Here is a 26,923-nt window from a genome sequence, read left to right as displayed (position 1 = left end):
ATATATAGTGAGCTATAAACCTAACCTTTTTAAAATTTTTGAGACAGGGACTCTCTAAGTTGCCCAGCCTGGGGTTAAACTTGTGAGCTTCAGCCTCCCAAATGTCCTACATGTTTGTCTTCTATAGGATTTCAACCCTGCATTAAATCTCCTGCATTAGCGTTTCTATTAGAGCAATCCCAAGAAGATTAAAACAAGATCTAAAAGCTCATACTTTAAAACAAACCAACCTTATACTTACCCATATTCAGTTACTATTTCAGAGTAAAACTGGAAAATGATGCGCATTGGTTTCTATCTCATCCCTTAATCATACTCACAACATGGTAAACTATTGAAAGTACATAAGATGCTTCTCTGTATGCCAACTGGTACCTGACAAATCAACCACATCTTTTCTTTAAGTACCTCACCTTCTTCCGTTGTTTACATAATGCATATATAATCATGTTTTTACTCCTATTTCACAGATGCTCTTTCTTGGATATATGTTTTTCCCTACCTTCCAGGTAGTACAGCCTCAATACAATGCAACGTAAGTACCTTCTGTAGGTCTCTCCTGACCTCAGGTGAATACTGCATCCTCTTACCAATGCTTTCTGCTTCCAGTCTCATGGTTTCTAGTACTATTTATATGCTACTGATTCATAATTCTGTATGTGTGCTCTGTTTTCTCTGCTGGTCACCCAGATGCATGTCTATATGTCAACCTGAAATCTTTGGTTTGGATATCGAATTGACAACTGCAAAGTGATTATGCCCAAAATGAACCTATTTACTTCCAACCCATACCTACCTACCATTCCTACATTACTCTCTGGTCAGAAAATGGAAGGCCATTCTCTCAGAGATTCAAGCCAAAAACTGAGGAGTCACGCTGGATTTCTTTCTTGTCCAAATGCATTAGCAAACTTATTTCCAAAATATACCTAGAGTCCCATTCTCTTTTCTCCTTCCAGCTCTACTGATGGCATGCAGTATTAACCACCATCTGAAACTCTCTCTACCAAAGCTTGGTCTCTCAGCTCTTATTTTTACTCTTCTTTTATCTGTTCTTTGCAGGAATCAGTTAAAATATACATCAGATTGTGTCATTTTCTTTCTTAAAGGCTGTTGATGGCTTTCTATGATCAGCAGTAACGTCTAAATTTGTTGCCATGACAACAAAGCCACACAGGGTTGGTTTAGGGTAGGCCTTTACCCTAGCCCCATGCCAAAGTCCCTTTCTGATCATGGTTGGTCCAGTCATGTGGATGTCTTTCAATTCCTCTAACACTACACAACACATTCTTTCTCTCCTTCCAGTCTTCCAGTCTCTCCTTTGTAATGTTTTTGCAGCTCTTTATGCCTGACTCCTCATTCTACATTTCTAATCTTAAATATCACTGCCTCAGAGAAGCCTTCTTTGTCCATTCTATGTAAACTTCTCTTTCCCATTTCTTTCTTTTTTTTGGTACTGGGGATTGAACTCGGGTCCTTGCGCTTGCAAGGCAAGCAACTGAACAGCTGAGCTAAGTCCCCGGTCCCTCCCGTTTCTTTTAAAACATGTACCAGTAATATTTTTACTTATCTGCTTAGCACATCTTCCCAAAATCAGACCCCTTGAGGATTGGATTTTGCTTGTATTGCTACTATAGTACTATATATCTCTAGCTTAGTAGAGTGTTCAGAACTAGAAGACTATCAAAAACTTTACTGATAGAATAAAAACACCAAACTTGGCAAGATACCATTTTGTACTTGTAAACTGTATGTTAAAAATTCTGTCTTTTTGGTTTTGCTTTAAAACCACCACCCAAAACAACTTAAGCTCAGACAAACACAATTACTTCTGGGAAGTATTCTGAAATCAAAGTACACTGAAAGCATTTTGATTCTACTTTAGAGAAAGCTTTATACAAAATTTAAATGTGCAGATTCTAAGAAATTGGCTAGCTTGAGTCTTCGAATCATTTAACTTACTTACTCTTTGAATCCTGCACACTGACTAGATTTCACATGCAAACTGAAGCAGTTTGGACAGAGAACAAGGAAAGTATCATGCATCATATTTCTCCATTATAAACTATGTTTTAGCCAACGGATAAGGCTAATATTCATCATCCAGAAATGACCACGCAGGTATGATAAAAAGCAGAATATGCTAAGTTTCCATTTCCCTTTCCAATTCTCAAGAATCTCACATCCTATACAGACTTTATTCATCTTGATCTCCTTTTCATCAATAAAATGTCAGTGTTAAAAGTCTATAACAACCAGGAAATAATTTTGAGCAATTTTGACTTTCCTGTTGAGAAATATTTTGGCCTGCTACTCAGGAGGAATAAGAAGCAGGGAAACTTCATAAAATCCTACTCTTTACAATGCCAGTTTGGAAGTGCTCCAAGAGCAAGTCTTTTGGGGTTTTTGTGTGTGGTATAAAGATCAGGGGAAGGTAAAATGCATGAGAATAAATGGAAAATGCTTAACAATGGTCCCTACTGACCTGTCCAACTATGACACAAACCTTACCGAACACATTTACATGTATCAAAAAGGTAAAAATAAAAGCATTCAAGAAGGAATAAGTGGTGCATATGCAATAGAAACAAGTTTCCTCAGATACAGGAAACAAGGTGCCAGATAGATGAGGGACACAAAGAAAAAGAGGAATAGAAAAAAAGCTGGTTTTTAGATATAATTTAGCAGGATAAAAGCAAAGGGCTAAAATGAAATATAGTGTGATTTAAAAAACTACAGTGAGATTTCTTGATAGCAGCCATTCTTTGTGGGGTGAGGTGGAATCTCAGTGTTTTCATCTGCATCTCTTGAATGACCAGTGATGTGGAGCATTGTTTCATATATTTACTTGCTGGTTTTACTTCTTTGTCGGAGAAATGTCTGTTCATTTTGGATGCCCATTTTTGAATCGGGTCTTTATATATTCTAGATAATAGTCCTTTGTCTGAGGAGCAGCTGGTAAAAAGTTTTTCCCACATGTAGGTTGTCTCTTAGTTCTGCTGATGGTTTCTTTTGCAGTACAGAAGCTTTTTAATAAGATGAGATCCCAGTTGTTGATTCTTTCTGCTAGTTACCGTGCTACTGAGGATTTGTTCATAAAGTCTTTTCCTATGCCAATGTCTTCAAGAGTTCTGCCTAACTTACCTTCAAGCAAGTTTAGTGTTTCTGTTTTAATATTTAGATCTTTAATCCACTTGGATTTTAATTTAGTGCATGGTGAAAGATAAGGGTCCAGTTTTAATCTGTGGCAGGTTGAAATCCAGTTTTTCCAGCACCATTTATTAAAGAGGCCATCTTTCCTCCACTGAGGATGGTCAGCTCCTTTGTCAAAGATGAGGTAGCTGAGTACATCTGGATTTGCTTTTGTGTCTTCTAATCTGTTCCACTGATCCTCAGGTTTGTTTCTTTGCCAGTACCATGGTGTTTCTATTGCAGTGGCTTTGTAGTATAGTTTTACATTGGGAATTGTTATACCCGTTGCCATGTGTCTGTTGCCTAGGATGTCTTTTGCTATTCTAGGTCTTTTATGGTTTCAAATGAATTTTTGGATTCTTTTTTCTAGTTCTATGAAAAATAGTGTTGGAATTTCAATTGGCATTGCATTGAATCTGTATAGTAGGCTTGGTAGTAGGGCCATTTTCACTATGTTGATTCTTCCTACCCAGGAGCAGCAGACATCTTTCCATTTTTTAATATCCTCTTCAATTTGTTTTTTTAGAGTGCTATAGTTTTCAGTGTAGAGAACGTTTGCTTCCTTTGTTAGATTGATTCCTAGATACTTCATTTTATTGGATGCTATTTTAGAAGGAATTGTTTCCCTTATTTCTCTCTCAGTGAGTCTGTTATTTGTGTGTAGGAAGGCTGTTGATTTTTGGCGTGGTTGTGGGGAGAAAGGAACCCTTCTCCCTTCTTGGTGGGAGTGCAGACTGGTGCAACCACCGTGGAAATCAATATGGAGATACCTCAAAGAGCTTGGACTGGAGGTTCCATTTGACCCAGCCATCCCTCTGCTGGGTATCTTTCCAAAAGAACTAAAAGAATCATATCACAGTGATGTATGCGCACCCATGTTTATAGCGGCACAGTTTGTGATAGCTAAAACTTGGAAACAGCCCATTTGCCCATCAGTTGGAAACTGGATAAAGAAGATGTGGTTTTTCTATAAAATGGAATATTACTCAGCCATAAAGAATGAGAAAATAGATTGCAGTCATAGGAAAATGGATACATATTGAGGATACACTCCTAAGTGAAATAAATAAGGCACACATGTGTAAATATTGAATAGTTTCTCTGGTGTGAATAAACTGCAATAATACATAAAATCCTAATAAGATTACTGACATTTAGAAATGGGAAAAAAGAGCTAAAGGTGTAGGGAAGGTGGGACAGGTAGGGGAAGGGTAAAAAGGAAAAGAAAAAAATGTGAGATAATGAAAAGATAGAAATAAAGTGTTTGTAGATGGGGAGGGGAGGATGGGGTGAAGGGAGGGCAGGGACAAGGGGAAAAATAAGAACCAAGACTTGTCATGTAGAGGTACAAGATCCCAACAATGAATGTAACGGTACTGTATCCCTGAAATGTACCAATAAGCTCAAAGCTGAAAAAAAAAAAACTACAGTGAATATTTAAATTAAAAATTTGATTCACAGTAAAAGACAAATTGCCATTAATCCCCCTCATAATACTCCCCCTTTCTTTGAACACACTTATCCTATCTTTCTTGCCACTCTCTGAAGTAGTTCTGAAAGTGTTTTTTTGTATATTTTTGTGCCTCAACATCTTGGGTTGGCTCAAAAATATTTACAATGGTGTCTTCATCCATCTTATTCAGTGGATCGGGTAATGTGTCCCTTCTGATTCTTTCCCAAAGTCAAAATGACCATGAAAGGTAATATTTTGAATTGATTCAGAACATGAAGGCAGTCACAACAGTTTAACTAGATAATCATAGAAGAGGACTTCTATAGCTGCTTCAGAAAGTTGTAAGAATGGGATAAGTGTGTTCAAAGTGAGGGGGATTAATGAAGATGTGCCTTTTACTGTATAGATACGAAAAAAATATATTTTTTTTTATCATACCACATGGGTATTCTTTCAGCAGAAAAATCCTGTATTTTTGAGGAGAAAAAACTACAGTAAGTCCCTGACTTAAAGAACAATTGAATTGCGAACTTTCACAGATACAAATGGACCTTGCATTCGAACATTTGTAGATGTGAACAAATAAGCATGTAAGACTCACTTTGTTGGACTTACAAATGAATTCAATTTAGGAATGTTCTCCCAGAAAAGAGCTCATCCACAAGTCAGGCACTTACTGTATTATACAATTCCTTATGTAAATTTAAAAAATGACACACATCAACACAAATTTATTTCATAATTTTACTTCATCATAGCCTCACAGAGACCTAGAGACCAATAACAGAAAGCAGCAAGAACATGTAAGAAATAACTATTCCTCTATGTACCCTCATCTTTTTATAGAATCCATCTGACTAGCTATAAAGGAAATTCCCAGAAAAGAATCTGCATTAAACTGTTAAATTGACTATAATGAAATCATTTCTTGAATTTACAGGGGGCATGTTGAACCTTACCAATGGTAGCATTCCACTGGCCAGTTATCCAAACTCCACTGATTTTTAAAGAATGATTATACTGTTTCCACCCATGTCACCTTTTTCCTCAGATTCCAACTGAAAACTACAAACATAAGCTGGCTTACCTATTTTTTTAACTTCTTCAGCAAAGTATGGGTCATTGAAATCAACATCAGGGGGAAGTTCATCTTCACTGGCCTCTTCAGCAAGAGCCTTCAAGTTGAATATAAGCACATAGTTTCATTAGGAATTATAAGACATGTATATGATGAAAAAAATGTAGTTCAATTTAAAATTAAAAAGCCTTTTAAAATGGATGAGTTTATAAAATAACCTTGTATGACATTCTTTTGTTTACCTGACAGATAATTAAATACTTAATGCAGGAAATGATGTGCTGTTTTGGAAGAAATGAACATTATCAGGTACATGGTTTCTGTCCTCAAAAATTTTATAATCTATTAAACGTAATGAGACACACAAGACAGGTGCAAAATTCAAGATAAGACAGTGGTAGAAGACAAAAAAGGAGTACAGACATTCAAAAGATAATACTTTTACATGGGTAATTAATGCAGAGATGTGGCCTGATTTCTGATAAAATTGAGAAATGGCAATAACTCTTTTCAGCTTAAAGTTGTATACTGTAGGTTATCTCTTAAATGATTATTTAAAACCACTTATCTGCTGGTTAACTGAAGAAAATAATTTCTGTGATGAAATTTAAATCATATGCAAAACTAATAAGCAGTGTAACAAACTGTTCTCAAAACCATTATCAACAATTATCTTGCTTCATATATAATTTATCCTATTTATTTTTAAGTAAATTTGTGGGTTAAATTTTACTTAGTTAAATTTGAACTGCTACACTGTATAAATTAGGAAATCAAGATGCAGAATAAATAGGACATATCTGAACTAAGATCACACTAACCAAAACTTGATTGAAGTTATCTTCAGAAATCTAAAATACCTCTATATCATTTTAACAAAAATGTTTAGAATGTATTATTGCTAAAAATCATCCTGTATGCAAGATCTACTAGGTCCCAAAGAATATTCATTTTGACATTAATATCCCTTTAAAGACAAGTACTTCTTAGAATTTTTTCCACTGATCTATTAGTAGAAACATGTTTTTAATGATTATAGAATCCATATATCTATGTATCTATCTACTCATTGAATTTCTGTATAGATCTAAAATATCTAAGTAGATCAAAATGCTTAAATACCATGACACACATGTAAATATTTATTCTATTTATATCTTCAGTAATATTTTCTCAATATCAAAACTGATGTCATTCATTGAGGCAAAGGGGACAAATATTTTTTACTTGAACAAAATTCTTGAAACTCTTCTATATACAGAGAACTTGTGGAGCTGGATCTGTTGTAGTTCTTAGAACTAGTATAGAAGACTGACTCTAGGACACATTGAATACTCAAGAAATCTATTGTGAATGTTATTAGTAAAAGAAGTCTAGACCTATAGCCCAATAAAGAGAAAAAGTAAACATACATGATAAGCTCAAAGCTCTTACCACATGAAATCAAACAGAATAGCTGCTAAGAGTCTCTGGGTGACTAGTTTATTGACCCTATAAGGAATTATTTAAAAAATCATCCTAAAAACTGATAGCTTACTCATTGGTGGGATTATTCCATTCAAGATTTACTGCCCATTTTTTTTAAGGGCTACAGATGGAACCCAGGGACTCCTGCATGTGAGGCAAGAGTACTTTACATCTAAGCTACATCTTCAGGTCCATGACTAGTTTTAAAGGAAGTTCCAGGAACTACAATGGGCCAGGGCTTTTACTCTATTTCTTCATTGTACTACCCAGAAACTGTCAGTGGGGGCAAGGATTTTACTTTACTATCCATTTCCATAAACACTGATCACAATAAAAGTACAAAAATTAGTCCAAAGCAGCATTCAACTTTATAGCCCTTGCCTTTTTTCTCCTCTTTGAACTTCAGTCCCTTTCTCCTTTTGCTCGAGTACCTTTTTCCTTCACCTTCTTTTCCCTTTGCCCTTCTCCCTGTTTCTGCTACCATCCTGTGATCTTCAATAAATGTAGCTACTTACTACATATTCTGAGTGTACACTTGGCAGTTCTTTCCTTGGTGAACACAAGAGCCTGGACTATGTTTGGCCCACTCAACTGTATCATCTGTCAAGCCAAGCCAGGAGGACTCTACCAAACATTGGGAGATCACATCAGATACTGGAGGAGTCAGGAACCCAGAGACCTTCAGAGACCTTGGCAGAAGTGAGCAATCAGACAACCCAGCCAGCAAGGAAGGTCTAAAATACCATCAAACTACTGGTAACCATAATTCGAGATCAAAACCTGCTTTCAAGTCTACGGTCCCTCAAGAAATCTAGCAGCTGGGAAGCTAAAGAATAATATACGAATTGAGAAAAAAATAGCTAGTGCAGGCAAAGAAATCTATTCCAGTAGATACTGAAGTTTTCCTCTCAGGTCTGATTTTGCTGTCTTTAGAAAGATATTTCTATATCTTTACGTATCAGTGCTTCCTAATAACTGGGCAGAACTCTATATAGCACCAGGGTGTCTGGTTCTCAACCCCTCAGACCATGTTGAATTGAAACTGCCAACAACCAAGTGAACTTGACACTAGATTTATCCCCTCATGTGTCTATGGTCTCTCAGACACCTACATTACAGCCCCAGAAGAGCAGAGGACCTATGATCTGTGCAGGACTCCAGATGCACAATACTGCAATAAAAAATGTGTGTGTGTGTGTGTAGCTGCAAATTTTGTCATCTTTCTTATTCAATAGTTGTGGAATCTCACAACTTTTTTTTTTTTCAGATTTTAAACAGGGCCAATCTACTTTATTTAAATACAAACATCTAAAAAAACCAAATAACAATCTTTTGTTTTCTTGTCTCACTTCCTTTGCTTCTTCTAGTGCTTTCTGACTACCCCAAACTTCAAGAGACTTCTTCACAATTGTGAGTTTTAAGTAGCATTTCATATCACCCCACTGTGAATTATGAGGATTCTTCTTCACAATAAACTTAAGAGCTGGTTCTCTTTCCTCTAGATCACAGTCTTTTAGAAGATATTCTTGCTTTGCTTCTGTTTTAGTACTAAGCTTATCTTTCTCATCAGGGTCTCTGTAGTTAACACAAGTTGCCAAATCAAAGTGATTTATAAGATAGGAATCCATACATTCTTTTCCACATTCTGCACATATTGTATAATCAAATTCCCTAACTGGTCCTGGTTGATGAACAATGTTTCCACTTTTATGTACTTCTTATTCTGCTTACAAAATGAAGCCCCCTCCTGTATCAATTATTTTGGGGGCTGCTTTTACATTTGTAATCCCTTCAGTAGCCTCCAACTCTATCGCCGGGTAGGGCTGGGCCGCTAGCCCGGCCTGAAGCAGCATCAGTGCCTGCTACTGCAGGCTCTGGCAATGCTGCCTCAACTGCCGCCATCTCTGACCTATCCCTCTGTGCTAGATGGAGCCCACCACAACTTCTGACAATGACTCAGAGCCAAAATGGCCACTGATCACGGGGTTCTGATTGTGACGAGGCCCAGGGAAGCGCTGTCCTAAAGCATGTGTTCATGAGATTAATTTAAAATATGGAGTGTGGCAATTTTCCTGGGCTGTTAACAGAGATCCTGGATCCACCAGGATCCTTTAATCTCTGAAAGCTTCCAAGTCCATCCCCAGTTCTTTAGTATTAACAAAAACACAGAGATTCATTTAAAAAACGAAAATACAGAGAAGTTCCTCTGTGGAATGGAGCTTCTACTGACTTCATAGAAAATCCATTTCTTGGAATGTGGACACTTTGAAAGCATTTTGTGAGGTGAATCATAAAAGTCACTGACGGGAGAAACCAGGCCAAGTGTGTCACAATTTCAGGAATGGGAGTCATTAGATGAAGACTTCTCACAAGAATTTGCCACACAGGTTCACACTGAAGGTACCTCCTTCAGCTCTGGTTTATTCTCTCTCTTCTCTCCTCTTCTTCTCTCCCTCCCTTTCCCTCTCCCTTGTCTGTCTGTCTGTCTGTCTGTCTGTCTATCTATCTATCTATCATCTATCTATGCTTCTACTTTAAGCTCCTTTAAAGAATGTAGAGCACTACTCTGATATTTACTAGCACTAATGATAATGCTGTTCACGATTTCTTATCCCCTATTTTATGCCAGGTATGGTGTTAAGTAGCCAACATGGACTGCCTTAGAAAACATGTTTTCAAAGGACCATGCCTAATAATAATCATGATTTACCATTTCACAAGGGGGAAAACAGGCTGGCAGACATGACTTGCATACAGTCACAGAGCCATACAGAAGTGGATAGGAAAATAAGTAACCAAGTTTGACCAACAAGCTATTTGGTAAATTCAGAATTGATTGTCTCATCACACAACAGGAGAACTCTTGGAAACTGGTGCCTGGTTTCCTGTGAACCCTGCCTGCCTTTTCCCTTTACTGATTTTCCTGACTCTTTCCCTCTAATAAATAGTTACCATAGGAGTTAGGAGTATAGTGTAGCTCAGTGGGTCTGTAGTAGACTGTAGGCATGCTTAGTCTTCAGAAGGCCCTGGGTTCAATTCGCAGCACTATGACCACCACAACCCCCAATAAAAACAAATTTTTTTTAAAAATCACAATACCAACACATATAAACAGTGTATAGAGAAACAAATAATACAGAGCAGTAGTAAGAAGAAGAGATTTCTTAGCCCAAATGGCCATTTTGGCCTCCAGTAAGATCATGGATTCTAGTCTCATATTATCCATCAGCAAACTGGAAAATCATTTAATATTCTACAATTATAAATAGAATTGGATAAAAACTAACCATACAAATTCCAAGTTGTAACATTTGTGATTATCAGTGATAACATTGTAAAGCAATGACACTACTGCTAGAATAACCCACACGAATGACTAGTATAATGTTTTTAGTGGCAAAAATCTAATACTAAGAGGGCCGGGGATTTAGCTCAGCGGTTCGGTGGCCTGCCTTGCAAGTGCAAGGACCCAAGTTCAAACCTCGGTACAAAAAAAAAAAAAAAACCAAAACCAAAACCAAAACCAAAACCAAAAAAAAACTAATACTAAGGATTCAAACTCTGGAAAATACAATTTCCCTTGATCAATGTCAGTAAATCATACATCCCATAGATACCATATTAACACAGAAAAAGTATTTCTGATGAATGCATTTAATGATAATAACTTACTGAAAAAGCCATGTAATACTGAAAGGTGAAAAATGCATGTTAAGAAATAGAAATGTACATCATAAATCCACAATGTTAAAAACTTCCAAACACATATATCCTTAAAAGTCTGTAGGGCACCTCTCTTCTTTAAATACATAGAATGGAACTGTACTGCTTTACATCAAGATGTACTGACTAACCAATATTTTTTATTCAGATAGCAGGTCAGGTAAACTACTACAGAATAGTGGTTGAAGAGGCTCTGGGATCTTAGCAGAACTGTACACCACTATGTGGCCTTCCAGAAAATAACCGCTGTATTTTTGCCTCTCATTTCAGAAAACTGAACGCATAAAAAGGGCTACTCCAGTGAGTGATCACATTTTGAGATAATGGATGGTAAGCATCTGGTACTTTTTGATAAACAGATGGCACTCAATAAATTTCAAAATTATCTCTAATACCTTCTGTTTCTTTTTCAGTCTTTTTTTCTCTTTCTTCTTCTCTAAAAATTGTTCCCAAGGTGTCAGTTTATCTTTTCCTTCCAATTTGTTTTTCACCATCTCTTCAGCACTTTCTTTAAGGCCTAGGAAAAAAACAAGTTCAGTTTAAAATGTTTTATGTTTAATCACTTAAAAGTTTACAAAAACAAATGTAATTTATGCATGTTTAATATAATAACAAGATAATATGCAATATACAGCACAATTACAGGGAATCAACATTTATAAAAGCGATTTTTTTAAATAACAAAGGTTAAATCAAGAAACACACACACACAACATGATACACTACTAAGGCACGAAAGAAAATCCTCTAGGTTCAAACTTCATTTCTCTAAGAAACATTCTAGAGTGAATAAGTCTCAGGATATGACTACTAATTAATTTAATAAAAATTATCTCCACTTGTTTTTGTCACCCAAATGAAAGCCTGTGTTCCCTGGCAACTTTAGGGATTAACTAAAATTAGTAAGGCAATCCTCACTGAAACACCCCCAGGTGGGCTGGGGGTTTAGCTCAATGGTTCTGCTGCCTATCCTGCAAGTGCAAGGTCCTGAGTTTGATCCCCAGTACAAAAAACCAAAAAACAAAATACCCCCAGGTGGAAAAGAATTCTCACAACCTGTCTTCAAGCATTCTGTGAGACCATATGGTTAAGATCAAAAAGGACCACCAACTTCACATTCTACTTTGTGTGTTTTAGTGTTGTTATTTGTTCTTATATTTCATCTATAAAGATCTTGCTCCTGTAATATTTTTAGGTATCTTGTACATTTCTTCATTCTGTAGGTCAAATGAGGATTTTTTGATATACAGTAAGTCCCAATTTATAAATGAGTTCTGTTTCAGGAGCATGTTCAGAAGTCAAACTTGTTCATTATCTGACAAAGTGAATCTTATACACCTGTGAAAGTCTGCAACTTGAATGTTAAGTTGGGGACTTACTGTATTCGATAATAGTATAGAAGATAAACAGGAGTTCAAATTTTAGCTGTGTAGCTTCCTAGGTGTGTTCTTAGGCTAGTTATTCAATGTTCTAAGTGTCTGCTTACTCTGCATCAAAAAATCAGAATTTTAGTATCCTTAAGATTGTTTCTAATTTCACAGCACTTAGAATGTATCTGAGAAAATGACCTGGATTAACCAAGTCTCTCTTAAAAAGACCATTTCAAATCATTTATTATTCTTTAAAAACAGATTTTATGTTATTTAAATATTTGAAGCCCTACCCTGTCTGCACCCAAAATGTTCTCTGGAACACTGAACAAATCTATACCTTCACTGTCCAAGGGGACAGCAAAGTGGTTACATTTCCTCCACCTTAAAGTATTAAGGGTCTACAAGAATTGGTCAGCCGTGGGGATTTTCTTCATACTGTCTCGTCCCATTCTACTTTGGGCCTTTAGTTCCTTAATGCAAAATGAGGCTGGTATAGATGGGAAGTACACTATCCCTCCCACCCACATGCACCATTTACCCCCTCTCAGAGTATCTGTCGAAAGTCCAAATATATAAAAAAGTAACTGCAGTGCTTTTAGACATTAAATCCCAAACAATAGTTTGAAAAATCTAGAACAGATGATCTCTAAGGTCCCTTTCTTTGCATTTTAAGACAAAACTTTAATCTCCACATTTTTAAGACTTAGAAAAGCATTACTTTACATATACATTCAAGGCTACGCAGATTTGTTCTTATGACATACTGCTGGTAGGATCTGATTTATTAGATGCCAAGTCAGAAATACCTCTTTCAATTAAAAAAATTTCCTATGAGAAAAACATAATTCACTTTACTAAAATTTTTAAGAGAAATGTGTACATGTGCAAACCTCTGAATGTTTCAGTGTAAGTATAAATTCAGATTCTCAATTCAGAGGAAGCAGCAACTTCTGACAAAATAAGTTGACTTCAAGTAACAAAATGAATTTATATGCAATGTCTGTAAGTCAGCACACAGTCCAACCTCAAATTTCAAATGCATAGAACTGTATTTTATTATTAGATGATATTTAAATAATTATCTTTATGGCATTCTATAATTTCCATATACATTTAGAAAACTTTTATTACCTCAAAATATAAAGTTTGATTTTTTTTCAGCCCCGAAATTTTTTGTTTAACTTTGATCCTTGAAATTGAAAACTCTACTTTTAGCTCAGCACAATGGTGTAGAAGGTTCTGTATTATCTCCTGTACGTGACTAGAGCACTGGTATGATGTCTTTTAGCCCAGGGAGCTACAGATACCAAGAGAATTTGATGAAAGCTACAGATGCTGGAACACTATGTTGATAAAAAATTCCATGAAATGTTCTGAAAGTTTTTGAATATACAGTAATCATACATAAGGATTTCAGGACCTCAGGCAAAGAACACTGACAGCAGCTGAACAATCCAGAAGGAAGTGACAGTCCATCTTGTACAACTTCAGAACTTACTGGCACTGTCATTTGTAGATTCAGGCTTTGTTAATTTTAGGTCTGCTGCCACTTTGGACTGGATAATTCTTTGATGTAAAGGGTTACTGTGTGAATTTTGAGGTCTAACAACATCTTCAGTGATGCCAATAGCTAATCTGTGACAATCAAAAATGCCTCCAATATCCTTCAGGGGAACAAAATCAGCACTAGTTGAAAACAACTGTTCTAGACAATGATTAGATGTCATTTCTGAAAAGTGGGGCTATATAATTATGTGTATTACATAAGCAATGCATTATTTGGTACTTGCTTACATAATATCCTTCTACTTTATAAGTTTCATCTGAATATGACTTCTCTTCTAACTAGACAAGCAGCCTAAGGCCATCTTCTTTTATATTCTATATTTAGTGTAGTGCTAGACACATACTAAGTACTTAATAAACACTTAATTGATCTGTTTTGAAGGAAGGATGCCTATTTCAAGCCAAGTGTTTGATCTTTCATGTTTGGAACATATTCTCTCCAACAGAAAATGAATCAAAACTTAGGGTCTTTATCCCAAGAGGCTCATCTGTTTTTTTAATTATTATTATTATTACTATTAAAGAAAAAGACCTATAGTTCTAGAATAATTCATGAAATATTTATTCTTAAAATATTTTTTTTGGTATTTAATTTGTTTAAAAATAAAGAAACTATCTTAAGTTTAATACACACTAATTATTTTTTTGGGGGGGCCTGGCTCTCCCTTAATACACCAAAATAGGAGAATGACAAACACATTGCAATGAATTACCACACCACCATGATAATTTAAAAATGCTTTGTTCTCATTATCATCATGAGGTCATTTAAATTTCTTGCCACAGATCATAGCTATTTATGTTCTAAGTTCTTAAAAATATGCCCATCCCAGAAGCCTTTTGGTAAATGCAGAAGAACATTCTTCAGAGACAGTTTTTAACTTCATTTGAGAGAAGCCACTATGTGATCAAAAAAAAACTTACTGTTAACTGTTATTAGCTTTGCACAATTTTGTCCTAAATTTTTAAAGTGTATAGCCAAGGACTGCTGAATTATTAAGAATACAGAAATAATCCTACAAATAAGGGATAAAATCAACTGCAAACAAAAGTGACTCAATTATGACAATAATAATTTAAGCACAATCCATTCAGAGTTATTCTGGTGGTTTGCATACAAAAAGTAGTCATGAATATCTTTATAAAATCCACTAACACAAGATTATACATTCCTCCTGACCGTACTCATGAAATACTTGAAAAGTCTTCAAAGGGCAGAACATAAATAATTCATTTAGGTACTATAATTGGCTTTGTTTATAAAAATAAAATGCAGATTTTACGATTTCTGATATAGGCTGAAACCAGGACATTATTTAAATGAAGACAAGTTTTACTGAGAGTATTTATGAACACGTATGGCTCAATTTTTAGAAATAGTCGTATGTTTTAAAGCAGATGGTGTAACAATTTCAAAAGCTTTTAAAAAATGTAACTAACCACCATCACTACCACCGAAACTCCAAACTTGGAATTCATTCTGGGTACAAGGCTCTATAGAGGAAAATCACCAGACATGTTCTCTAGAACACTGATATCAGAGGCAACCCTTCAAACTAGGCTGTTATTCTCAATGGTGTGGGGAGAAAAGGAAGGGCATATTACTCACATAACAAGAGTCAAAGTATACCTTGCTTAGACAGGTGAAGGGGATCATTGTGCCATTTTCCCCCATCATATAGTTAGGTGACTGTGTATTCTTGATATCCTTAAAGTATATCAGATAAGCCAAATTATTAATCTTTCTAATGAGAAAGAAGATTTGAAGTATTTTGAACTTGGCTCAGGATTTCTTATTTGAACTTCATAAATCTTTCCTAAATTCTTACAATGTTATGTTCTTCTGTCCTCTATTTGTCACAGTTTAAAATTTTATATTTATGTAAACTAAAAAAAAATGATCACTGGCAATAATTACTAGGTTGAAAGCTCCATGAGGGCAGAGGCCACAGCTCGTTTGCCTGTGAAGGCAACTAGTGGTTGGTTAGTGGAAGGCCTGGTATACAACAAACATCTTGAAAATGTTTGTTGAATGAAAGAGCAAATTAGGGCCAGGGATTTAGCTCATGGGTGCCATACTAGCCTCAAGGTCCTGAGTTTAATCCTGGTACCAGAAAAGAAAAAAAAAAAAAAAAAAAAAAAAAAAAAAGAGGCAATAAAAGCAAATTTGTTTCCAACTGATGGGTTGGGAGCAACACTGATGAAATTTAAAGTACACAAGTATATAGCAAAAACAAGCAATTAGTTATGGCCAATAAATGCTCTTTGTTGCATTTAATATTGGTAGAATACTATTACATATACTACATGGAAGCAACACAGGCAGCTAAAATGTGAAAAATAAGGATAAGAAGTTATAGACAAATTGGGTGTTGTGAGGCCTGCCTGTGATCTGCCAGCTACTCGGGAGCCCGAGGCAGGAAGATGGCAAGTCCTGAGCTAACATGGGAACTTAGATCCTGTGTCAAAAAATTTTTTAAAGGGCTGCAGACATAGCTCAGTGGCTGAGTACTTGTAGAGTGAGCCCTGGGTTCAAGCTCCATTACTGCACTTGAAAAAAAAAAGTTAAAGGTAGGATGCTCAGGAATGATTTCCTAACCTGTTAATTCTGAATCTGTTAAAACCTTCTGTGAAATATTCATAGAGGGTAGAGACACAACACTCACTGAATACATAAATATAAACACTTTGTTGTTGATTGCCTGATAGCCTGTTTTTCTGGATAGAAAGTTTCATATTTGTATTAAATTTCTGCTTATCTTACTCTACCCTTTCCAAATCTCCTTTCATTCTCCTTAAAATACTTTCCACTTGCAACTATGTTCAGTTTCCTACACATCAAAACTGTCTATGCTTCTCAGAATCAAATCTTCCTAAAAAGCTGATTTCAAGTACAAGGCAATAATTGGACTTCATTTGGGAACTAATGTTTCCTGTATTTGCCTGCACTTTATTTGAATACTTTCTTTGCCTTTCAAGCAGTTTGTAATCACCTAGTAATACTAATAAGACTATAAGCCTGGTCAAGTGTGGTGAGATTGTTCTGCTAATTAATTTACGGTCAAAAGGATGAAGAACTACTTGTTCTTTTGTTATTATTATTGTTTTTTCGTACCAGGAATTGAACTCAGGGCCTCATGCTTACCAGGCAGGTGCTGCATTGACTAGCTACATTCCCAGCATTTCTATTATTATCTTTAAATGTGTAGGGACAAGGTAGAAAATAAATCAAAACTTTTAAATGAATGGCTAAGATATAAGTAAACAAATGGAATTTCCAGTCCAGTGGTAACAAGAAGGGTGAAACCGAAATACTAAACTAGCTCAGAAGCAGGGAGTTTTCCTTGGGGACATACACAAACTCACTATGGTCTAGTATGGATTTGGGGTTGTTATGGGCAGCTGGCCAAGGAGGCAGGAGACATTTAGAGTCTGAGCATGGTGGGAGGTCCCACCAGAGACCACTGTATAAAGCCAGTATCCTTAAGTATGCCCTAGTGGATGGATGATGCCCTCCCTCCTACAATTGAGAGGGAATACATGCCTGTTTAGGTTTTGGATATGGTTAGAGCAAGGGAAATAAAAATACATTTCCCCCCAAGAGAATTTATAACCACAAGCCCACAAATCCATGGTTTGTGGTTGGAATTCACACTACTTGTGTGGCCCCAAATACTTCAATCCAAAAATTCAGTTTCAATAGGTCTTGGATTAGAAATGCCCTTACGCACCTGGCAAATACTCTCTAAAAGAAGCACTTTTGACCCAGGCCCCTGAGAATTTCCAGAAGAAAACAAAGACCCAAGACAGTGATCAAAATCAAAATTCACTAGGGCCAGGATTTAGCTCAGTGGTGCCTGCCACCTGCCTTGTAAGTGCAAGGTCTCAAGTTCCATCCCTGGTACCAAAAAAAAAAAAAAAAAAATCAAAATTCACGATGGGCAGCTACTAAGATGACAATACCAGGTGCCTACTGAAGGCCTTTAGATAGACCCTCTGTAGAGTGACTCTAACTGCTGATTACAATGACCCTCTTCAGCTGGAAGTAGCCAGAACAGTCTTTGCCCTTTGCCCACACACAGCAGTTAGGGGGTACTTCTTCAGAGGGTAGAATACTGCAGATAGGTAAGTTAATTAGATATCTTGTAGGCAGTTACACAGGGCCACCCTCAAGGAGCCAACATGGAGGACAATCAAGACACCTTCACCGAAGGCCAGAATTGTAAAAGTTGAGAAACCACTATACCTTTGCACTTCCCTTGGGGATAAATAGCAGTAACTGATATTCTAAAGAGGTTTCAATCACCTGGGGGGGGCAAGGTGTTACTTAACCCAGCCTTTCCAGGAAATATCCCTGACCCTCACCCTTAATGAAAATCCTTGTATACTTGCTATGTTGCTTGCTCCCCCATAGGACCCCCATTTAATCAATATTACCTGGGAGACTGAACTTGTAATCTTATTGGTTGGTCATGGTTTTGCCCCGCTTCATAATTTTCCATTGGGTCTTGTAGTTTTTTTTGGTACCAGGGATCGAATCCAGGTCCTTGTGCTTACCCCGCAGGCCAGGCAGGCGGTGGAACCACTGGGCTAAATCCCTAGCTAGATGCATTACACTACAACTCTGTAACAGTAAACACAGTACATCTTAAAAGCCAAGAACCTAAGAGCATTGTGGAGCAAGGTCACACTTTATGCTCTTAATTTATCTAGTTCTATGAATGTAGTACTGGGTCAGGAATATGCAAACAAATTAACCAGCAAAATAGAGAACTAAGCAACAGATCCATGCAGTTATGAAACTTTGATACATGACAGAGGTGACATACAGATTCCGAGGGGAAGGGAAAGATTATTCAATACACTGAACAGGAAAAAATAGCTTTTCTATGTGGCACAGATGGAAGTAGATCCCTATCTCATATAATCAACTCTGGATAGATCAAGGATTTAAGTGTCATTTTTTTACTAGAAAATAAAGAGGAATATAAGAAAAGGAAAAAATTTCTGGGTGTGGTGGCACACGCCTGTAATCCCAGCACTTGGGAGGCTGAGGCAGGAGGTTCACTGTGAGTTCGAGACCAGCCTGGGCTACACAGTGAGTTCCAGGTTAGTCTCAACTACATAGTGAGACCCTGTCACAAACAAACAAACAAACAAACACAAAGGAAAGGGAAAAATCAAAACAAAGTCTTTGTAAATAGGGAAGGGTGGAGGTGGTAAAGGGAGGGGAGGAGAATGGTGAAAAAATAAGAGCCAAGAACTATGGTGAATGTAACTGTATTGTATACCTAAAATGTACCAATAAACTTAATGGGGAAAAAAAAGAAAATAAAGAGGTACACTGCTCTCATTTGTATAAAAAAAATTTTCTTAAATGAAACCCAAAACTACTAACCATAAAAGATAAAAGATAAATTTGACTGCATTAAAATCAATTTCTCTGTTGTGAGCTGATGAAGAAAATAGGAGTATTATAAACTAGAAGGCAGTTGGTATCTTACAATACACAAAGGCTTAGTATCAAAGCAAAATAAAGAAGTCCTAAAACCCAACTGCAACAGAAAAATGGTCAAAAGACACCTCTTAAGTACTGAATTATGGAAAAAACATATAGTTCAATCTCTTTAGTAGTAAGAGAAGTACATACAAATAAAGCACTGCTGTTGGGAATGTAAAGTAATACCACTACACTTTTTAAGTCAAACATTCACATCTTATGATCCAGCAATTATATTCCTAAATGTCCAGTAAAACTTAAACACAATGAACGCGTGCTAGGAGACAAGTTCCAGAATACCCTAAACATGAAAAGTGTGTATTAACAGAACGAACACTTAAACCATGGTTCAAATAGTGTACTGTCTGTCTTTAGTAAGGGTGGGTGGATTAGCTCTCATCAAAATGTGTATATTTGTGCACAAATGATAAACACTCAGATTGGGAAAAGCACTAAACTAAGAGGCCAGTCTCCAGATTTAAGAAGTAACTTAGGTACATATCCTGTAAAAATTTTCAATGGGTTAAAAGATTTAAAGGTCTAAATTATAGTTTTCTCTCTTAGCTTTATGATCTTGAGCCAGTCTGTGCCTCTGTTTTCTCTTCTGCAAAATACGGCATAATCACTGAAGAATTTAATATTATTTATAAAGCACCCTGCACAGTTCCTGATAAGTCATAGGGATCCAATAAATACAAGTTTCTCCTCCTTTCTCCAAGAGGGTATTTTAAAATATAATTTTAATTTTATATTGAAATTATGTATCTAAAAAATGACTAAAACATTTTAATCTTCCTATGTTTTTATAGAAAGAGTGAGCAATAGGAACCAAACACGAAATATGTCTTATAACAATCTAAACTGACAACGCTTAAGAAAAGATTGGTTAAGCCCTACAAAGACAGCCTTACCAAATAATGCAAGCCAATTCTTAGGGAAGGATATGCCTTCAAAGTACATGTTTCAGTTTACTAAGACACATCACTCCAAACACCAAAGGGACCTCATCCAAGTCAAATTAGTGGTATTCATCTCTAGGCATATATAAGATCAGATTTTTAAGTTTATGCCAAATAATTTTACAGATAAAAGTTTTCCATGTCCCTGAAGAATAGACTGAGAGTTCATTTGGACCTCAAAGCTGAAAATCATTATTACATTATAGTCAGTGAGCAAATGTCTATAATGACCTAACCAAAAAGACACAGGAAAAGGCGGCAAATCTTTCAGGGCACAACAATATGGCATATGGTGTTACAGCAGGATTAAGTTTTAGGCCAAACCAAAGGTCTATCCTCTATGAGGCTTCACAATCTAAATATACTATAGAAAGGAGATTTGGTTTTGTGTATATTTTTATCACGGTTTCTGATACTTTAGAAATTAAAAGTTCCTCAATTAATATTGTAAAATAATAGAACCCTTTCAAAAAACAGTATCTTATAAGAGAAATGAAATGTTCTACTTTTAAGAATTTTACCTCTAAAACTTTGATAAAAGGTTATTATGGTTTGCATAATAACAAAATATAAAGAACCTAAAGCATAACACCAAGAGAGTGATTTTTACTCATTTTATTTTTGGTATATGTCTGCAATGCATAATCATTACATTCATCTTGGGGAATTTCTATATATGATACAAAGTGTGATAAATACAGTCAATGTTTAAGTCTTTTACAAAACTTAGTACAGTAAAAGACACATTGCACTTAGTCTACCTCAAAAATCTAAAAATATTTCTCTTCATTTTTAACACACTAATACCACCATTCTTGCCACTTTCTAAAACAGTTCTGGAAGTTCTCTTTCCTAAATATTTTTAGTTGTGCTGTTGTGGCTGCCTCCATGTCAATTCAAAACATTTACCTTTTACGATTATTTTGATTTTGGGGAAGAGCCAGAGGTCTCACGGTGTCAGATCTGGTGAACTGATGAGGACAGACCGATGTTTTTATGAGCCTGCCTTCCTGTTGGATGGTACTCAGCAGTATCATTCACTGCTTTTTTGATCACATGTGGTAAATATACCCACAAAAGAGGACTTCCAGAACTGCTGCAGAAAATGGCAAGAATTATAGGATAAGTGTGTTAAAAAAAGAAGAGTATTCTGAGGGGGATTAATGGCAATGTATCTCTTACTGTTAAAGAAAAAAGAAACCATTCACCTTTTTGGTCACCTGTTGTACATAACTCATCTTGGTCATTTTTTATTTCTCCTTACCTGACCTTTAAGGTATTTTTGGTTCTTTGAGACTCACTAAGTAGTTCAGGCTGGCCCTGAACTCACTACATATCCCAAGATGACTTTGAATTTACAGCAATTGTCCTGCCCTAACCTCCTGAGTGCTGAGATTACAGGTGTGCAGTACCATACCCAGCTTCCAAGATTTTACCAATCAGGAATACAATACAATGTCAAACAAATATTATGGATATAAAGGCAATCTACAAACACATAAAACAAAATATGATAAATGAAATTTGAAAAGTAAAATGTAAAACTAGAGTATAATAAACTATATGCATTTGTAGACAACGTAAAAATGAATGTGTTAAAGTAGTAAACTTATGGGTTATGACTTCAATTTTAGAAAAAAGGACAATAATGATGCAATAGTTGAAAAGTCACCTAAGTGAATTCTATCAAAGTAACATATGGAACATGTATGAAGAAAGATGGCAGTTTGCTGGTCAGGAAGGTAGCACAGATACAATGTTGAACACCACAAGTAGAGCAGGCAAAAGTTCTGCTTCAAATACCAGAGAATTCACAATTTCAAACAGATCAGCTGTGGGCTGTAGGGGAGGATTACATACAGCAAATTCTCTTTTGTTGAACTGAATATAACTCTACGGCAAAGTTAAAAAAATCAAAACAAAACACTATATGGTTTGGAAATAGTGCCTACAGATCCCACGTAGTACTACTGGTATGAGATATGAGCAGAGAAGGCAGGACTGCATTACAGAAGTCATTCTAGATGCTTGTAACTAAAGGCCCTTATTTAAAAGGGATTCTAGGTAGGCAAAAGAAAGAGACTGATTAATCTTGAAATCCTTAAGGTCTGGGGATTTTAGCATCTTCTGAAACAATATAAAGCTATCTTTAGTTTTTGCTTAAAGTTTTAAACTTCTTGGAAAATCTTTTTAAAAAATTCTCAGTATTACTAAAAGAGAAAGTAATCTTTAAATATTCCAGGAGACACTGAGAAATTTTACTAGCAACTCTGTAGAGGAAATGTGCTAGCAACAATTTTTGATAACTCTAGCTGCTTCTCATTTTTTTTATTATACATTCCATACGATTCCAATGTTTTGCATAGAATGAAGTTTCAGCGTTATTACCTTACAAAGCCATTATAGTGAACCTGTTAAATGGATGACTCATGGAAGGATGGAAGGAGCACACACTTAAGCTTTAAAATTGTAGTCACTAGCTGGGTGTGGTGGTGCAGGCTATAATCACAGCACTCAGGAGGCTGAGACAGGAAGATTGCTGTGAATTTGAGGCCAAAGTGGGGTACATAGAGAAGTCAAGAGATCAAGGCCAATCTGAACTAAACAGGGAGACTCTGTCTCAAAAAAAAAAAAATCTAGTCATTTAATAGCTGTGTGTCTTTGTACAAACTATAATAGTGCACTGGGGTGACCTAGTAACCCCCATCACCAAAAAGAAGACAAACTAAATTCTTTGAGCTTATTTTTAAGTTCAGATTTTCCATTTAATGCCTTCCTTTAAACTCAACTCAAAATTTAAACATCTGGTTATTTTAAAAGTTCTGACCAAAAAATATTTTTGTGAATATATTTCAAATAATGAATACATTGGCAATAAATGAAAACAGAGATATAGCCAAAAGTAAATAGTGAACAGGTTTTAAGATGTCTGAAAATTAAAATGTTTGGAGTGGGCTTGCTTACCAAAATGAATGCAAGAGTGATTCAAAAACATTAAAAAAAAAAAAAAGAATGAATATACAATAGTCATATAATCATGTCCCTAGTGTCTGTGCATTTAAGCTTTCCAATGGAAGCATTAACAGAGGAATAGAAATGAAATAAAGAAGGGAAAAAAAGAACAAAGGCCAAAGAGCAGCTGCCAAAATAAATTTGGGATTGCAATTATAGAGTGAAGAAAAGAGAAATCAAAGCAACAGAGGGAAGTCAAGAATGGACTCAGTTTGCTGGGTAAGACATGAGTCCTTTTCTTCCCCTTTAGGTTGTATACCTCCTGGCCTCCATGTATCCAAGAACTTGGTATTCCTGACAAGATCTTCCTCATGAAATACACAGCCTCACTACTATTACAGCTCCAAGACTATTACAATTAATCTTATTTGCCCTTTATTCATATTTAAATCTGTCATAAGAAGTCCCCAACTTCCAAATCATTTCTCTTCCCAAGTCCCATTCTTTCTCAATGACTGAACCCTTTTCTACTCATTAACAGTCATAAGTAGCCATTAGCAAAATTCCCTAAATACTTAGTAATTTGAGCCTCACCCAAACTGGTCTTCCCTTGAGGACACAGCCTCCCAATGGTTCTCTACCACAGTATACCCTTCTTGGTACTCACTGCCAGTTCTAGTCCAGAGGCTGGCCCTCTTCAAAACCTTTACATTTTTCTTTTTGGTGGTTTAGGGGATGGAACCTAGGACCTTGGGTATGCAAGACAAGTAATCTGCTACTGAGCTACATCTGAAGACTAAGCTCTTAACTTTGGCTACGATGTTATCAAACAATAATATCTACTACTCCTTACTACAGGTATCTACAGACTGCAATATTCCCTTCATTTCTTGAAGAATTTAGCTCCTTGCTTACTACTATTCTCTCCAATCCATTTGCCACTATTTTTTTTTTTTTTTTTTTTGGTATTGGGGATTGAACTCGGGTCCTTGTGCTTGCAAGGCAGGCCACCGAACCGCTGAGCTAAATCTCCAGCCCTGTCACTATTCTTAATAATTTCAATATCTGCACTGATGAGATTTCCAACACTTTAGGCCTCACAGTTCACTGAGCTCCTTCTTATTGTCTCTCCACTTCACAATATCTCAGAAACTCAGCTGTAGGACTGTGTCATTAACAAAAACTGAAATTTAACTACGATTTAACTTCAAACATAATACTCTTAACTACCACCCCAATTTTTCATTTTACTAAAACCCAAGTCTAACAGTTCTTATAAAGAATCCATAATTCTCTTACCTTTCATCTTTCTTTACCTTTTGTGTACCCTTGTTTCCCTCCTAACTCAACAAAGACATGGTCTGTCATTACAATCATCACTTGCATTTATCTTTCAGTCCATTCCATTCTCCCTTCTCTTGCTTGGTCATTCTTGGTGGACAAAACTTCAAGATTGGTTTAATCTAATATTTTCTTTACTTCATTTCTGTAGCACACAATTAAATAAACTAAAGAAAGATCTGATTATTTCAAATCATCTTACTTTATACAACCATCATCTTCAAGTGCATCTTTGTTACTGTTCAGCAATCCCATTAAATTTCCTTTTCCTGCATTATTTTTAGTAACTATCACATACCTTCATTGTTCAATACTCTAACTCCTTCCTTCTCTCTGCACTCAGTTGTTGATCATACCTTCTGTTTTATAAAAAAACACAAATAGAAAAGGACTAAAAGTTCCCTACACCATATGTATCCATTACTTTTTCTGTGACCATATTCTCTGACTTTTTTTTTTGCTGTTACAATAGAAGAACTGTATGCCCATGTACTGAAGGCCACTTCCTCTACTTTTGCAAAAATAGCCCAAGTCCATTTATCTATTTCAGGACATAGTTCCTGCATTATTTATTTTTTGTTTTTTTCCCCCAGCTTAGCAGATTATTTCCAAAAGTATATGGCATGCTGTTTTTGTTTTTCTTGCCATTTTAAAGAAAAATGCTCTTTAGACTTCATTTTCCCTTTTAGCTTCTTCCTCATTTTTCTGTGATTCACCATAAGAAACCAAAACAGGTCAAACCATAAGTCTATAGTGACTTAGAAAAGGAATAGAGAAGGATCCCAGAATGCTAACAAATGTAGAAAGAATGGAAGAAATTGAAAATTACCATTTCACAATCAGCAATATACTCAGGCAGGGGTCATCAAAAATTGTGAAGCCACCTGGTTAAACACTGAAGAAAAGAGAATATTCACACACTATCTCTACACAAATTGCTTATCAGTTATAAAGGAGAAAATGTACTTTGACAATCAAGAAATCAGTTGAACACCACTTTAATTGAGTGATTAAAGTTAACAGCACCAACAATACTGCAAACTAACATTATACATCTCTTGATAAAGGGTAATGCAACACACACACACACACACACACACACACACCATACACATTATACACATCTCATATATATGGAGGATTCTTATCCAGAACTTTTGCATGAATTATAAAGAAAAACAATAGCAGATTGTGGGATTCATTAGTCAATTATTGTGCACACTTTAAAAATTATTAGATTCTGGATCAGGTAAGAACTACAAAGATTACTATGAGTAAGAAATTTGACTACTAATACTAAATTTTCTAGTCTGATAATGGCATTGTACGAGAAAGAAGGTCTTTCTTTTTGGATTTACTCTCAGAAGTGGTTTTTTTAGGGGTGAAATGTGATAAAGCTTGCAACTTTCTAATAGTCAAGTAATTTAGAACAAGGAGTTGCCTGTACTTGCTGTCTCCCATTCCCTGGACTAGTCACTTTGACCCCTCACATCACCAAAACTATTCAATATTACCAATGATCTCTACCTAGCTAAATCCAATGGTCCTTCTTAGTTTGTATTTTAAACTTTCACCTCCTTTCCCATTGGATATCCCACAACCTTGAATTTCTTCCTGCTTCTCTGGTAGATTTTTCTTAGGTGCTTTGGGCAGTCCTTTCTGTCTTCAATAAATCCTAGGGGGCTCTGTTGACCAGTTTTTGAACCTTTTTCAGTCTTTTCTACCTATATTCACTAACTTCTTGTTCTTATTCACTCAGAGTTCTACATAACGCAGATTCCTAAATTCATATCTGTAGCCCACACTCCTTCCTTGAACTTTTTTATATGTGCAACTAACTTCTTGGCATTTGCTTTGTAATAGGCATCTTAAACATGCCTATTACATGCCTATTACAAAGATGCTGATGTTTTCTTGAAAACTGTTCTACCCATCATTTTATTATTTCAGCGTTACTCTAACCACCTCTTGATTAATTTCTCCCATTTTGTCTTTGTTCCTGCTTCAATCTACAAATCAGCCAGAGTGACACTATTAAAAATAAAAATCAGATCTCACAGCTCCTAGCTCAAAACTTTCCAATGGTTTCTCTGAGAATTTCATATCCATGGCCTACAAGACCTTCATAAGAGGCTCAAGTTTCCCTGTTGACCTCATTTTTCTTTCAGTTTCTACATTTCAGCAACACTGCTCTCTGTTATTCTTCAAACACAATTAAAAAATTATAGCATCAAGGCTACTCATTCATTAATTTTCTGCTTGCGATGCACAGCTCATTCTCTGATCTCTGCTCACATACTTTTCTTACCATCTGTTTCT

At 35.9% G+C, this 26,923-nt stretch overlaps 2 protein-coding genes and 1 long non-coding RNA gene across 5 annotated transcripts in view; all 3 read right to left on the bottom strand.

Moving 5' to 3' along the window:
• Nucleotides 1–26,923, bottom strand: part of Esf1 (ESF1 nucleolar pre-rRNA processing protein homolog) — a 63,445-nt gene that overhangs the window by 10,993 nt on the left and 25,529 nt on the right. For all 3 annotated transcript variants that reach the window (XM_010634100.3, XM_010634099.1, XM_019208936.2), the window contains exons 10-11: nucleotides 11,309–11,430; nucleotides 5,733–5,820 (exon numbers count right to left, since the gene is read on the bottom strand). In XM_010634100.3, the coding sequence (XP_010632402.1) occupies nucleotides 5,733–5,820; nucleotides 11,309–11,430 (210 nt within the window). The remainder of the gene's footprint in view (nucleotides 1–5,732; nucleotides 5,821–11,308; nucleotides 11,431–26,923) is intronic.
• Nucleotides 8,023–9,385, bottom strand: LOC104869124 (DNA repair protein complementing XP-A cells-like). The gene is given in 1 exon segment (XM_033761171.1): nucleotides 8,023–9,385. A coding segment is annotated over 1 exon segment (753 nt). The 5' UTR covers nucleotides 9,044–9,385; the 3' UTR covers nucleotides 8,023–8,290.
• Nucleotides 18,400–25,422, bottom strand: LOC117285219. The gene is made up of 3 exons (XR_004516206.1): nucleotides 24,563–25,422; nucleotides 21,221–21,407; nucleotides 18,400–18,476 (listed from the first exon to the last, which is right to left on the bottom strand). It is a non-coding gene; the product is annotated as an uncharacterized LOC117285219 (long non-coding RNA).

Source organism: Fukomys damarensis, unplaced genomic scaffold (assembly GCF_012274545.1).
Source record: "Fukomys damarensis isolate Sample0158 unplaced genomic scaffold, DMR_v1.0_HiC HiC_scaffold_7, whole genome shotgun sequence".
Lineage (NCBI taxonomy): Eukaryota > Metazoa > Chordata > Mammalia > Rodentia > Bathyergidae > Fukomys > Fukomys damarensis.
Note: the sequence above shows the minus strand (reverse complement) of the source record. Positions and strands in the feature narration are given on the sequence as shown.